The sequence below is a fragment of the Callospermophilus lateralis genome, chromosome 12 (assembly GCF_048772815.1).
Source record: "Callospermophilus lateralis isolate mCalLat2 chromosome 12, mCalLat2.hap1, whole genome shotgun sequence".
In the NCBI taxonomy this organism is placed as follows: Eukaryota; Metazoa; Chordata; class Mammalia; order Rodentia; family Sciuridae; genus Callospermophilus; species Callospermophilus lateralis.
Genome location: NC_135316.1, coordinates 97065844 through 97080650, shown reverse-complemented (window position 1 = coordinate 97080650; position 14807 = coordinate 97065844). Strand labels below are relative to the sequence as shown.

Genomic DNA, 14807 nt, shown 5'->3' with positions numbered 1-14807 from the left:
CTTGGGTGTGCTAATTAGATGAAGCCTGCGCGTTGTAAGGTCCTTTACCTGACAGTTGCAAGAAGGACAGTGTTTTTACCCCCACGTGATGTGGTCAGGCAGCAGAAATGGCATCTTAGGTGTGATTCCTCGTTTTATTCTGTTACATGTATATTTTTATTTTTTAAATGGAGAGGAGGAGGACGTTTATCCATTCACAGCACTTGTAGATTCTTGGGGCTGGTTGTAAGTAGTGTGGGGAAGAGTGGTAAAGGTGTGATGGTTAGAGGAAGGAGCTGGGAAGGACAGGGAGTGGAGCAGCCTTGGGAGCAAAGGAGGTCGGGGATGAACCAGAGAAGGCCGCAGCCTGGGCTAGGACCTCTCCAACTTTTGCCCATGGACTTGTCCTTTTCCTTTCTACTTTCTCTCTCCCCAGCATGTTCCCACCATGCTGTGCTGCCTCACCACAGAGCCGGGTAACCATGGCCTGGAACTCCTGAACGGCCTGGAAGGGCCCATGTGGGACCCAGGGCAGAAGGGAGTGCAGGAGGTGAACAGGGGACTTGATAAGAGGGCAGCTCTGGTGAACCCAGGGGGTTGGTTTGCTCTTCCTTTTGTTCTCTGTGAGCAGCGTGGGCCTGAGCTGGATTGCTGGGTTGCTGGGGAGAAGCTGCTGCTGGCGATGGGCTGCCCTGGCCCTGCCCACCCAGTGCCCCGTCACTGACTGATTAGAAAGTCACACCTGCATCCATTTGCCTCGCGTCATCATCTCCTGAAACCCATTTGCAGACTCCAGGCTGAGAGCCCGGGCCCTTCGGGAACCTTAGTAATAGATTCAGTTCTGAACTTACGATAACTCTGGGTTTTAGACTAGTAGTGGGTTTTGGAGTTTATATCAAATTGGGGGTTTGCAGAGGGTGTGTTCATTGATTGGACAAATCCCAGTGCCTTCTATGTGCCCACCATGCTCTAGGTGTGGGCAGTGCGCCAGCAAACCACCCAGAAGATCCCCATCCTTGTGGAGCTCATGTGCTTTAGGGGAGAACACTTCAAAAAAAAGAGAGAGGTGAACTACAGTAGCCTTTTACCTGGTAACAGGTGCTAAGTGGAACACTTAAGCATAGGTAAAGGCAAAGGATGATAGGAGGGTAGTGTGGTTGTTCCTGGATTATACCTTGAAGGTCGAAATAATAAAGCTGGCTGATGGAGACAAGGCGGGGATGAGCCGGGAAGTCTGAGCAATGGGAAGATGAGATTGCTCTTGTCAGAAGGGGAGAAGAGACTGGGAGGAACAGGAGTTTTGAGGAAGACGAGGTGTTCTGTTGTGGACAGGTTTTAGTTTAGGTGGCTGTGAGACACCAAGAGGAGATACCGAACAAGCGGGGGATTACACGAGATGAGACACTTTATGTAGCCATAGGCACTCGGTGTTGGTTTTTAGCCAAATTATGTCCATTCGAAAAATTATATAAAGATGTTGAAGCCTTAATAAGCTGATTTACAATTTATAACACTCCTTGAGAAATCCTGTTGGCAGTGCCATGAAGAAAGTAAAGTATTAATTCTGTTTATAAAATCTCATTTCAACCAACGTTCACACTAGGGTTTTACCAACCTCTGGAAGGAAACTGGAACCCTCATTTAGTATATTTCTATGGAGACTGGCCTCTGAAGATGCAAAATGGAAACTTCCAGGAGCACTTTTTCTTCCCTGGAGCCCTTTCAGAGAAGGGTGGGGAGAATGTGTGTGTGGGGGGCTGCGGCTGACCTTCCTGTCTGTGAAGGTACAGAGGGTGATAAAGGCTTCCACACACCACACACTGCTGCTTAGAAGCACAGGGGGTGCTTTGATGAGGATGCAGCGACCACCCTGTTGTAGGAGGACTTAAGGACACCAAGGAGGCATCAGGGCCAGCTGTGCTGGCTTCCCATTACTGCGACACACACCAGTGGTCATCAGCACATGGAGACGAAAGGTTGCTTTGGCTCACAGTTTTGGGGTTTTCATGCCTTGACCCAGTGTCCCCATTGCTTTGGGCCTGTGGTGGCACAGCACAGCTCGCCAATAGCAAGCACATGACGAGGGCTTGTTCACCTCATGGTGAGGAGGAGAGGAGGAAGATGAAGGAGCCCTGGTCCTCCTGTCCCTGATAAGGGCACGCCCAGTGACTTAACTTCTCCCCCTAGGCCCCACCTCTTTTTTTTTTTTTTTTTTTGGTGCCAGGGATTGAACTCGGGGGCGCTCCACCTCTGAGCCACATCCCCAGCCCTATTTTGTATTTTATTTAGAGACAGGTCTCCCCGAGTTGCTTAGTAGCTTCCTTTTTCTGAGGCTGGCTTTGAACTTGTGATCCTCCTGCCTCAGCCTCCTGAGCTGCTGGGATTACAGGCGTGTGCCAGCATAGACCCCACCTCTTAAGGTTGGCAGCATCTCCCATTGGCGCCACAGGGTGTGAAGCAAGCCTTTAACACATGGGGCCTAAGGGGACATTTAACATCCAGGCTGTAGCAAGAGAGGTGCGTGAGCCAGTGGATAGTGTTCAAAGAAACACGGATGACGGCTGACCTTTTCTCCTTTGTGACTTCCAAATAGAAAATGTGTAAGCATTAAGGTGTCTACTCCATTTCTGCCCCTGTATCAGGAACTTCTTTATCATTTTTTTAGATGTGTAACCCAGGAAACATGAGCACACTTTTTGTGGGCTGCGGTGGGGGCCTGAGGCCACTGTGCCCCCTGCCCTCTTTGCTGTCTGCACTCTGACCTTGGCCTGTGGCTTTGCCATCTTTCTGGGTCTGTAGACCTGTGCTCTCACTTACCAGTGGATACTGGGTTCCCAGGGGTGAGTGGAGTAATGGAGAGCAGAGAAAACCTTCCCTCTTAAATCTGTTCTTTTCATGTGTTTACTTCCAGGGAAATTGTGGCTTTTTTTTTTTTTTTTTGGTAGAATGTAATTTTAGGGTCATGCAAGTGAATAAACACTTTAAAGGGTGTATTAGACTTGACTTCTGAGAGAAATATAAAATGTTGAACTTGTTCATTACAAAAAAAAGAGAACAAGCTTGATTCAATGACTATCAAGAAATGAGGTAATATTTTAGTTCCAGCCTGGCCAATTGTTAAAAAAAAAAGTGAGGAAGGAGGGAGAGGCCCCCGAGGAAGGAGAGAGGCAGGAACTTGCAGCACATGGAGTATTTGCTTTCATTTCCTCTGTACTTGTATTTGGGGAACACGAAGTTCATGCGAATGGAGAACTTGGGTCAAGATCACAGGGAGCGGGGCCAGGATGGTCCTGCAGGGCACTGGACTCCTGATCTGGTGTCCTTACCTTTCTTTCACATCAAGGAAACATTTTTCAGAACTTATTAAATTCTTGGGGGAAAAAAAACCCCACCCATAACAATAAACAAAACTTCAGAACCCTCAGTGAATTCCTGTGTAACAGTCTCTGGCCATCTGGGAATGAGGCTGTGGGCTCTGATGGGGTGCAGCATATCTCCCATGGGCACCTCCTTATTTCTCTGGAGCTGATGGCTCCCTGTGTTTGGAAATGGGCATGACTGCATTGTATCCAGTTTCTGTTGAGTTACACTCTAGGTCACTGCTCAGGGTGACCCAGCCATCTGTCTTATTCAAGAGTTCGTTCATTCAGTAGCTGTTTATTGTGCGTGTATCCCATATAAGGCTGTGTTTGGTAATGAGGGTCCCAGGTAGTTTGGGAGCAGTCACTGCTTGGAAGGAGTCACTGTTCATGTCCAGTCAGTTATGAGAGAAACGATGCCCTTGTATATTAAGGATTGTGGAAGGCCAAGGGACTAACCCTGGAGAGAAGGACTGGGGCAGGGGGCAGAGGTGGATTTTTAGTAGTGGCCTGGAATCATAACTAAACCTCTCAGGGGCAAATTGAAATACAGGTGGCAAGTGACATGGGACTCCAGGTGCAGTCATCCATTGCTTGAGAATGGGGATGAGTCCTGAGAAATCATGACTAGGCAGTTTTGTCCTTCTGCAAACCCAATAGTGTACTTACACAAATGAAGGCAGTTACAATGTCCCTAGACCTTCTAGGCCTGGGGACCACCATCATATTCATAGTCTGTTGTTGACTGAAATGGCATTATGTGGTGCACTACTGTATATAATTCCTTATGCAGATGGTCAAATTCCTTATACAGATTAATCTTCTGTCACAGTAGCTTGCCATGAAGGGGAAATTAAACCATGTGTCTCAGCTTAGCTATTTGTGATTTGGGTGGTGAGAGGAGGGACTGGGAGGGTACTAGATGATTTGTGGCATCTTCTTTAGAATGTGAGTTTGTGCTCCTTTCAGATACTTTAATTCAATTTTGACACCTTACTTTTTAACTGCTCATTTAGTGGAGCACAGTTATCCCTCTCTCCCTCCCTCCCTCTCCCACCCACCCTCCCTCCCTCTCCCTCCCTCCCTCCCTCCCTCTCCCACCCACCCACCCTCCCTCCCTCCCTCCCTCTCCCTCCCTCTCTCTCCCTCTTTGTCTCTCCCTCCCTCCCTCCCTCTCCCACCCACCCACCTACCCTCCATCTCTCTTTCTCCTCCCCTCCCTCCTTCCCTTCTTCCCTCTGAAATGTCCTTATCCCTCCCTTTTTAAAAAATTTTTTTTAGTTATCGATGGATCTTTATTTATTTATTTGCTTATATGTGGTGTTGAGACTCCAACCCAGGGCCGCACACATGCTAAGCAAGTGCTCTACCCGAGAGCCCAGCCCCTTTATCCTTCCTTTCTTTCTTGTGCAGGAGAGGGGACCGAGAGCCTTGTGCCAGCTAAGCATGTGCTTGTACCTCTGAGCTGCACCCTCGGTCCCTTCCTTAACTTTTCAGCTCTCTTCTCCAAGCCAGTTTTGCACCCTGATTGAAAAAAGCTCTTTAGTCTGAAAAGACACCAATGAATTCCAAAATGTAGAAGTACTTGCTGGAAAATCCTGGGTAATGTTCTACTGGAAGGAAAGGTCCCAGGTGTGCAGAAGTCACCTCAGACACGTCTAGGAAACACACCTGGGCAGGTTAGGGTAAAATTTTCTGGAAACTTCTTGGGGAAGGTGGAGAGAAAGAAGGGAGCCAATTGGCTTCCTTTTCCCTCTGGGTGGATTGGAGTTACTAGGGTGGGTTGTGAGGGGCTGGATCCTGAGTTATCTTGGATACTCCTGAAATAACTGCTCCAAACTTGGGGAACTGCAACTCCTGGGTCAAACCTTGTGCCTTTAGAAAGCTCTCGAAGTCCCTGATTCTGAGGTAGAGCTGGATGGAAGCTGACTCTGACACCAGCTTGCTTGAAGTGTCTGAATGCTCACCAGCTAATTTCAGCAGAAATCTCTGAGCAGCAGGTTCTCCGTGGGGAGGGCTTCCAAGTAGATAGATGTCACCATGTAAAACATGCCTGCTAAGATGCCATGCAGGCAGAGAGTCAAGATGAAAGGAATTTGAGTGATTTCATCTTTCAAATCTATTAGAGTCTTTCTGATGGTTTGCATCTGTGTCAGGGTGATGGCTGATATTTATCTGCTGGAACTTTGTATTTTTGTTGGAAGCTACTCCAGTTGACCCTCTTACCTCCAGATGTCTTCCTGATAAGCCCAAGGCCCATACTCAGGGAGAATGAGGGCTAGTTCAAAGTTACACAGCCTGATTCTTAAAAGTCCAGACGCAACCCCAGAGGATTTCTAGCAGAGCCACACATAAGAGGAGTTTTAAAGGGGGCTTCTTGGGATGTATCATCCATGTCAGTTCCAATGTCAAGGACCTGAGCTTAGAATAACTATAGGATAAATGGCCCAGCAGGTTTTCAAATCTGTTTGGTGGTAAAGCTCACAGATATACATACGTATATGTGTATACATACACACGTGTGTGTGCGTGTGCGTGCATACATTTTTTGGAAGGAAATTGAGACTTCTGAAAGTGGGAGTGGGGAATGATAGGCTGTGGGAACCCTGAGTCTTCAGTACTGGGCTGGTTTGAGAATTCCATCTGCCAGCTCCTGGACTAAGTTCCCAAGGTTAGCAAAGTCTGAATGCGATCCATTTCTGAGATGGCATCCCCATTGATTCATGCATTCATATTCAACATATGTTTCTGGAGCCCCTCCTTTTGGCTGAGCTGTTTGAGGGATAAACCCATCAATGAGACTAGTTATTGTCTGGCTTTGGAAATGTCCTTCTGGCAAAATCGGTAAATCAGTGTTTATCTTTGGGTTGTACATTTTTATTTAAATATTTCCTAATGAATACTGAATGTGTGTGTGTGTGTGTGTGTGTGTGTGTGTGTGTGTGTGTGTGTGTATTTATTATTTATTTATTTTTGGTAAAAGGAATCCCATAATAGTTGAATAGATTTCTTTTTTGGTTCCTCTACCAAGTTGCTCTTTTTCCTTTCATAACAAGTAATTTGTAGGAAGATAATTGGAGGTTATGTAGATATTCTGTTTCTCATCAAACTTCGACTCACTGGTTTCAGCTTTCATAGATGATTTTCTAACTCTGCCATTCCTGCTGTGCAGGACCGTTTCCTTTCTTCCCTGTTAGGCCTCAGCAGGGATGTGGAGTCTCTTGTTATATGGTGGGTTATGATTTGCTGCTATCATTATTAATTTGGTTGCTCAGACTATCCCAAATTTGTCCTCTGGGACCTCTTGAGGTTGGCTCCTTATTTTATGGTGCTAGAAGACGTTCCTGGTCCGTCTTGTACCTTCTCTGCCCCAGCCGTGGGATCAGCCATTTCTTCCAGGAGGCCTGCTTCCTTTTAGGGGACAAGGGTAGTAAGAAACCAAGATCTGGGTGCTGGAATGCTCTCTGTTACTGGGGCGTCAATGCCTCTAGAGCCTCTCAGTGGATAGAGGTAGGGTATATGTGTGCATATGTGTCAGCACACATTTATTTTTTTTCCTATAGCTATGTGTATTTAAATAGCAGATTTTTGCAAAACTCACAGGAGTAGGAATCTCCTTAGACACACATGTGCAGTTTGGGGTGTCTATCATTCTCCTTTTCTTTTTCTTTTTACCAGGTGGCTAAACCCCTTGTTTAAAATTGGTCATAAACGCCGACTAGAGGAAGATGATATGTATTCAGTGCTTCCACAAGATCGCTCCAAGCACCTTGGAGAGGAACTGCAAGGGTAAGCGGGAGGCAGTAAAGAGAAGGGTAAGGAAGACCGAGTGTGTGGCTGATTGGGGTGGGTTTGGCCTTCCACTGGGCTTTTCTGGAGCCTAGTTCCCTGGACGCTGCATACCTCCCCTCAGGCTGTCCCTGGTTTTGGCCTACCTTGTGGTGAGGGAAACCTGTGTTTCCCACATCTCTGTAGAAGAACAGGGAGCAGTGCCAAAGGCCCTGGTGGAAGCCTGAGGTCTGTCCCCAGAGGTGGGATTACCAAACCTGGTGTCTGACTGTTTATACTGTCTGTCTTCTCCTGCTTTTGAGGGTTTTGTAAATCCAGCAGAACTTGTTCGTAATCATTGTCCCAAGACTTTTCCCTTCGAGGCTTCTATTTTTGGTGCTCCAGTTTGTGCCACATATCTCTCAGGAGCCCTACAGCCTGTGTTTGTTGATAGTTTCATAAAGCCCTACAGTCACCGTGTCCCTGTCCCTCTGCCATCTCCCCCATTTTGCCCCATGGCAGCGAGTGCTTTTCTGAATCCAGCTTGTGTTTCTTTGTAGGTACTGGGATAAAGAAGTGTTGAGAGCGGAGAAGGATGCACAGAAGCCTTCTTTAACAAAAGCAATCATAAAGTGTTACTGGAAGTCTTATGTGATTTTGGGAATTTTTACATTAGTTGAGGTAAATTGAATATTTTTTTACCCAGCTAAAAGTTATTTTGTTATACACAGAGTGGACATGCTGCAAAGGATCAGTAGTGAAAAGAATGGGGATCATGAGAGAGAAGTGGCCAAATGGGTTTTAAAAGTATGTTGGCGTCTGAGTATAAAAACCATGTGTAGAAGCATGATGCAGTTACATTCATCATTGGAAGGGGTAACGACTTAAGCAACTGAAGCTCAAGGGTGTTATTGTATTTTCTTTTAACCAGTTAAAATCTTGCTATCACAGAAGGATAGTACTGTTTCATACCATGCTGGAATAGTGTTGGTGCTTAGTAAATGTTTTAAATGCTAAGAGTTATCCTTGATCAAAAGAGGATCGTATGGCCTCAAGGAGATGCATCCTGGGGTTTGGAGTGAGTAAATTTGGATTAGAGCCCAGCATAACAGAAGACATTTTACTGGTGTCCAATAAACAATTGTCAGCTCAATCATGCCAAATCTGATAAATGCTTTTCCAGTAAGGTATTGTCACCTCTCTCTTCCTAAGTGAACAGAATTTGGGCCCCTATACCTGGATTGGCTATGGCACTGCAGAGGCCAGAGCTGGCCAGAGCTCCTGACAGCTGACCTGCTTCTAGTGGGCCCTCAGGCTCTGAGAGCCATACCTTGTCTGTGGAGGAGGTTCAGCTTCTCTTTGAATTCCTGTGAATTTATCAGCTCCCATCCTGGTCTCTTGTTGTTGGATGGATTGCTGGTTGAAGGTGGAGCTTTGGGAGCTGGGCATTGCAGAGAATGTAGAAATAGCTACTTAGTGGAAGATCAAGGACCTGTAAAGTCATGTAGATGGTAACCTTTTGTACCTCATAGATTTTTCCTTTGGGATTCTCTAGTAAGACAGTGTGCTTCATGGGGCTCAGTGGCAGGTAGCCTGCTGATTTCTGGTCGGTGGCCTGTTGGAGGGGATGCTGAAAGTCTGGCTGGGTGACTTATGCCTATTGTGGCATTTTACTGCTGCCTTAGGGACATTAGAGGTCCTGAATGCATAAGAGTATCAGGGGTGGAAGTTTTAGTTCTAGAGAAGGATGTTTTTTGATGCAGGAGGATGGATAGTTGTCACATGTCTATTTGGTGGGGTAATGTGGGTGGGTCAGCTAATTTGACATGCATAGGGAGGTGTGGCTTCCACTAACATGCTCTGTGGATGTTGAAAGACACTGAGGCAGGAACAGGTCGGTGTTGGGCTCTGCTCTTAACCACTGGAGCAAACTGGGGGATATGTCAAGTGATGGGTACAGGGATGAGCTGGGAGACTGAAGTTCTCACTGGCAATAAAAGTATCTTGGCCAGTGTTCCAGAAGGTGAATGCCACCTTTGAAAGGGCACCTGCCACAACCTGGAGGCTGTCTTGGCCTCATGGAAGGTGGGGCAGTGGGACTGACTTGGGGGTGGGATATGGTGTAGAAGTCCCTCAGGTTTCCCTAGTCCATCTGTGACCTGTTCCAGACAGCCTGGTGATGGTGCTACTACATGGTCATGAGTCTCAGTTTGAAAAGAGTAACAAGCTGGAGTTGTTGTGGCCTGCATGTGGGGTTTCTTGGCTAAGTGTGACCATGTAGCCTCAGAGAGTGGCGTCTTTGGGAATCTCAGATCTGGGAGCCTTGGTATGTGCCCGAGGCCTACTACAGGTGTCTGGTGAGGTGTGGCAGGAATGGGTGGCGCCAGAGTGGCTGTACACAGGTGTGAAGTCATCTCTTGGACCAGACCTTGCTCAGCTACCTTGCTCTCTGGTTTTCATTTATTAGCAGGTACTTAATAAATTGAAAACTGGTGATTTTGAAGGGCAGCCCATGGGGCTGGGTTTGAATTCAGCCTTTGGATGTCCCTGCTATCACAGGACACCTGTCCTTGGGTGGGGGTCTCGAGGTTCCAGATGGTGACCAGGTCTCATTTCAGAATGAGCTTCAGTCTTGCTGGGCAAGCTTTCTGTAGAGGTGGGAACAGAGGTCAAGGCTGCAGAAGCTGGGTGAGAGGGGTCAGCCTCACTGTGGTCTGGGAGCAGCGATGTCACACCTGTCAAGCTGCAGGTGTGTGTGATGCAGGAAGGCTAGGACTGGGTGCAATTGATAGAATGTTGGGCTCTCCTTTAAGAGTTTGATTATTGTACAGTCATGGCAGAAAAGTGGGAAACAGAGAACATGGCACACATGGGGTTCATACTGAGGGGTACTAGTGCAGGACTCAGCAGGGGTAGTACTCAGCAGCAACAATAGTACTTGAGTACTGTTAGTAGTAGCAGCATATTCAGTAGTAATGCCTTAGTAGTACTAGTGGTTTTAGTCATGATAATAATACTTGAAAAATATTATGTACTGTGAATTGCTGTGAGCACTTTATTTATCAAATGACTTTTTATTCCTTTGGCTGACTCAGTGAGATGTGGTATTCTTATTATCCCCACTTTTAAGAGGAGGACTTTGAATGCTAAGTTGTCACCTAGCGTGCCCAGGGCCACACGAAATATCAATGACAGAGCCAAGCTTGGGCGCCAGCTATTCTGATGTATGAGTCTCACCACCTCTGGATGGACTGATAGCCCATCTGGGGTCGTGATGCGTGACTTGCAAACTTTACCTGCAGGGTCTCAGTGCCTGTTTCTTGAACCTGAGTTCAAGAGATAAGGAGTCTGACTGTAACTGCTTCCTGGAGCAGTGGAGCATGAGGGGAGGAAGTCAGATTAGGGTAGAGTGCAGGTTACCATGTCCCCTGGGGCCAGAAAATTACAGGCAGAGCTAGAAAGTGGTGGAGTGTTGGTGGGGTCAGACCATGACTGTGCATTCAGGTGGACCAGCTTTTCCCTTTGGAAAGCTGTCTTCCACCCATCACTGGCCCCCACGACCATGTTAACCCTCAGTTCTCAAACATCCACGCTGCGGAGACACCATTCTGGCTCAGCAATTTGGGTGGATGGGGGTGGGGGGAGAATCTTGTTTCTTGGATGGCAACTTCACTGGGGCTGAAGTCTGAGCGGGGCACAGTGCTCTGTTTTACTGAACCTTGAGTCTGTGTCCTGGAGTGTGTTGTGCGTTTGATTAGCAAGGAGGAGGACAAACGGGTGGGTCACTGGTGGGGGCACCGCTTCTGTTCTGGTGTCTGACATGCTCCGCTGTTCACGTGGTGGATGCCGGGCCTTACTTGGTGTGGTACAGGGCACTCCCTCTGCACTGAGCTCTACCTCCTGCCTCCTGCACAGATTAATATCTTGTTGGTTTGTGGTGTAAAATTAAACAGTGGCTGGCTGTTCCCTAGATGGGCAAGGTGATTGGCTTTTTGATGCTCATTTTAACTTTGTGTATTTAGTATAATAATTGGCAGAACTTTTAGTTCCAAAGCAGTGAGGTTCAGGGAACTAAGGGTCATCAGAGCTCAACCAGGTAAACTTTTTTTCCTGCTGTCAACCAAAGTAACCTGAATTCCAGTATAAATACTCTTATTTTGGTTGGCTTGCCTGTCAACACCACTGTTCTGGACAAGTCAGAGAGAAGTAATTTCTTATGGGGAAGCTGGTGAGGATCTTGTTAGCATTTCAAAAATCCTTTCAGGTGCTGTTTGGGTTTTCGGTTGCTGCAGCTCCTTACTGAGTCAGACAGAGGAGAAGTTGTTAAAGTGGGCGTGTCTCCTTGACCTTGTGCCTTCTTACTTCCTCTGGTGGGCATAGCACTTACACAGCATCTCTGTGACTCCTAAGCAGTATACTGTTACCCAGCCAAATCATGAGCAAATCCTGCCCAGGGTACTTAGGGACCATCCACCTGAAGAGGCAGGGTCACCATGGCCAGTCCTCGGGAAGCTCTGAGGTTGGGATTTCAAAGCAGTACGCGTCTGGTCTTGTAAGACTTGGGCAGCGGTCGCAGCGTTCAGATAAGTGGGTGATGGTGAGTGTGAGCTCTCGCAGGCCAGGGCCAGCTGGAGCAGAGCAGGCTGAGAGTTCCCAGCAGGACTGTCCCCTGTGTGCACCTCCAGGGGAGTGCATGGGGACCCAAGCAAGTCTTCACCTGCCCAGAGTCCTTGCTGTGAAGAGGAGGAATGTGGGGAGACTGTGCTTCAAGACATGAGGCGTCTTGCCTGCTGGAGTGTAAAGTTGGGGGACACCGCCCACTCCTACCTCTGAAAAGGCAAAGGTGGCAGGGCTCAGCAAGTGGATCTAGCTGGCTGCCGGCCTGGTCCAGGGACTTGGCCTTCCTCTAAGGCTTTGACTGTGATGCTTTGTGGTCTAGGTGGAGGCTGCGGGGAGTCGGTGGAGGCTAATGAGTAAATCCTCACTTTGGAACTCTGCTGATAGGCAGGAAGTCAGCAGTCCTGGAGATGCACAGCGATCCTGTGTCTTCCTTCAGGGTTGACTTCCTGGTCGCCATGTCAGGCCTTTGCATCCCCTGCCCTTTCTTCCCAGTGCCCCTCACCTTCTGCCCAATCCAGGAGGCCAAGGAGTAGTTTCGAAGATTCCCTGGGCTCCTGAAGACGATGCAGTGAGGGAGAGGTGGGAAGCATTGGGAAGGGCAGATCTGGTCTGCTCCGTACACCCCGCAGGCTCCTGGCTCCTTACACTCATTTAGTAGTCATCACAGTGACAACCCTGAGTCATAAAGGGCACGGAATCCATTGTCTAATTCTTCTTCTTCTTTTTTTTTAATACATTACATATGTTACACAAACCAGGACGCTAACAATTTTCTAATCAATTTGTCATCTGATGAAGAGACCATGAAGCAATCTTAGAAGAAAAAAAGCCATAGATTTTAATTCCAGGTCTGCCATCAACTAACTCTTTGACTTAAAGCAAATAAAAAAATAAAAAAGTCATTAAAGCAGCTGACTCATTTGGAAAAGATTGCATTCATCATGGGAAGAAAAGAAAACAATAGGAACAAAAAAACTCAGCTTTTTTGAAAGCTGGCATCTATTACTGAGCTGTAGCCCCAGCCCCTTTTATTTATAAAATGAGTCTTTTCCTAGGACCTTTTTTTGTTTTGCTTCTTGCAATGCTGAGGGTTAAATCCAGGGCCTGCTGCACACTGGGCACTCCCTCTGCCCCTGAGCTCCACTTCCTGCTTCCTAGGACTTTGATATAATAAAAGTAACCAACTCAGCGGGATCCTGTCTCTAAATAAGATACAAAATAGGACTGGGGATGTGGCTCAGTGGTCAGGTGCCCCTGAGTTCAGTCCCCAGTACCAAAAAAAAAAAAAAAAAAAAGTGACCAAGACCATGCTCATTTCTTCAAGATGCCGCCGGGCACTTTCAGCTGCCTGGGCTCTTCGGAGGTGGAGAGGGCAGATTCCCATGCCAGAGCCTTCAGGCCTGGGAGGGATTGGGGTGCACTTAGGGTCTTGTGGCCTGCAAGCAGCAGGCTTGACTGCTAAAGCTCAGTGTCCTCATTTTTAGACCCTCACCCCTGCATATCCCCTCTCTGCAAGCTCCTCGCAAAGGCCAAGCTTCCTGTGCCGTATTCTTTCCTAGGTTTTAAAGACCATTTCAAAAAACAAAAATAGCGTAGGATCATGAGCCCCTCTCTCCTCCTAAGCCAGTTTCAATAGTTATCAAACCATGACCATGTGTGTGAGTCATCTGAAGCCTGCTTACTCTGTTTTGAAGATGTTCCCAGACAGAACATCATTTTATCTACAAATGTTTTTGGTATTTTTAAAAGATAGTTCGTTTCCCCTAGAAAACTACAATGCAGTTGTTTTGCATACCCATTAATACTTTAATGTCAATATCTAGCCAGTGTTCATCTCTCTTTCTCTCTCAGCCTACATTTTATTTATTTATTTACCTACTTATCTACCTGTTTATTTATTTATTTCTGTGGTGCTGGAGATTGAACCCAGGGCTTTGTGCCTGCGAGGCAAACACTCTACCAACTGAGCTGTATCCCCAGCCCTGTTCATTTATTTTTAAGAAATGAGGATTTGCTCTGTTGCCCAGACTGGTCTCAGATTCCTGGGGCTTGAGCAATCCTTCCTCAGTACCCTGAGTGGCTGGAAGTATAGGTGCTTACTGCTGCACCAGGCATGTCCATGTTCATTCATTCATTAATTCATTTTTAACTTTTTTTTTTTTTAGAGAGAGAGAGAGAGAGAGAGAGAGAGAGAATTTTTTAATATTTTTTTTTTCAGTTTTCGGTGGAAACAGCATCTTTATTTTATTTGTATGTGGTGCTGAGGATCGAACCCAGCGCCCTGTGCATTCCAGGCGAGCGTGTTACCACCGCTTGAGCCACATCTCCAGCCCCATTTTTTAACTTTTTAAAGTTTAATTAAAAAAATTTTGGGGGGGCTGGGGATGTGGCTCAAGCGGTAGCGTGCTCGCCTGGCATGCGTGCGGCCCGGGTTCGATCCTCAGCACTACATGCAGACAAAGATGTTGTGTTCGCCAAATACTAAAAAAAAAAAAAAATATTAAAATTCTCTCTCTCTCTCTCTCTCTCTCTCTCTCTCCCTCTTTCTCACTCTCTCTCACTCTTAAAAAAAAAAAAATTTTGGGATGGGCTGGGGTTGTGGCTCAGTGGTAGTGCGCTTGCCTATCATCTGTGAGGCACTGGGTTCGATTCTCAGCACCACATATAAAAATATAAAGGTCCATCAATAACAAATAAAATATTAAAAATTGTGGGTACCAGAGATTGAACCCAGAGGCGCTCTATCACTGAGCTACATCCTCAGCTCCTTTTATTTTTTTGTGACAGGGTCTCACTAAGTTGCTTAGAGCCTAGCTAAGTTGCTCAGGCTGGCTTTGAACTTGCAGTTCTCCTGCCTCAGCTTCCCAAGTTGCTGCGATTATAGGCGTGTATACAGTTTGAATTGATATTATAATGGGTTTCTGATTGATATAGGTCGTATTGGTTCTGTCTTGCTCCTTCTTTTTTTACTATTTTTTTTCCCCTTTAATTGAAGATACTGGGGTGTTTGCCTTGCAGAGATTCATTCCTACAGTCTGGGTTGGGTGGATTGCGTCTCCCTTCCCATCATTTGACACGTTC

The 14807-nt window shown here is 46.8% G+C and overlaps 1 protein-coding gene across 1 annotated transcript in view; it reads left to right on the top strand.

The window, feature by feature from the left end:
• The window catches only part of Abcc4 (ATP binding cassette subfamily C member 4 (PEL blood group)), a 223790-nt gene that overhangs the window by 30047 nt on the left and 178936 nt on the right, over positions 1-14807 (top strand). Inside the window, exons 2-3 of the mRNA XM_076871929.1 lie at positions 7017-7127; positions 7667-7787. Coding sequence (XP_076728044.1) covers positions 7017-7127; positions 7667-7787 — 232 coding nt within the window. The remainder of the gene's footprint in view (positions 1-7016; positions 7128-7666; positions 7788-14807) is intronic.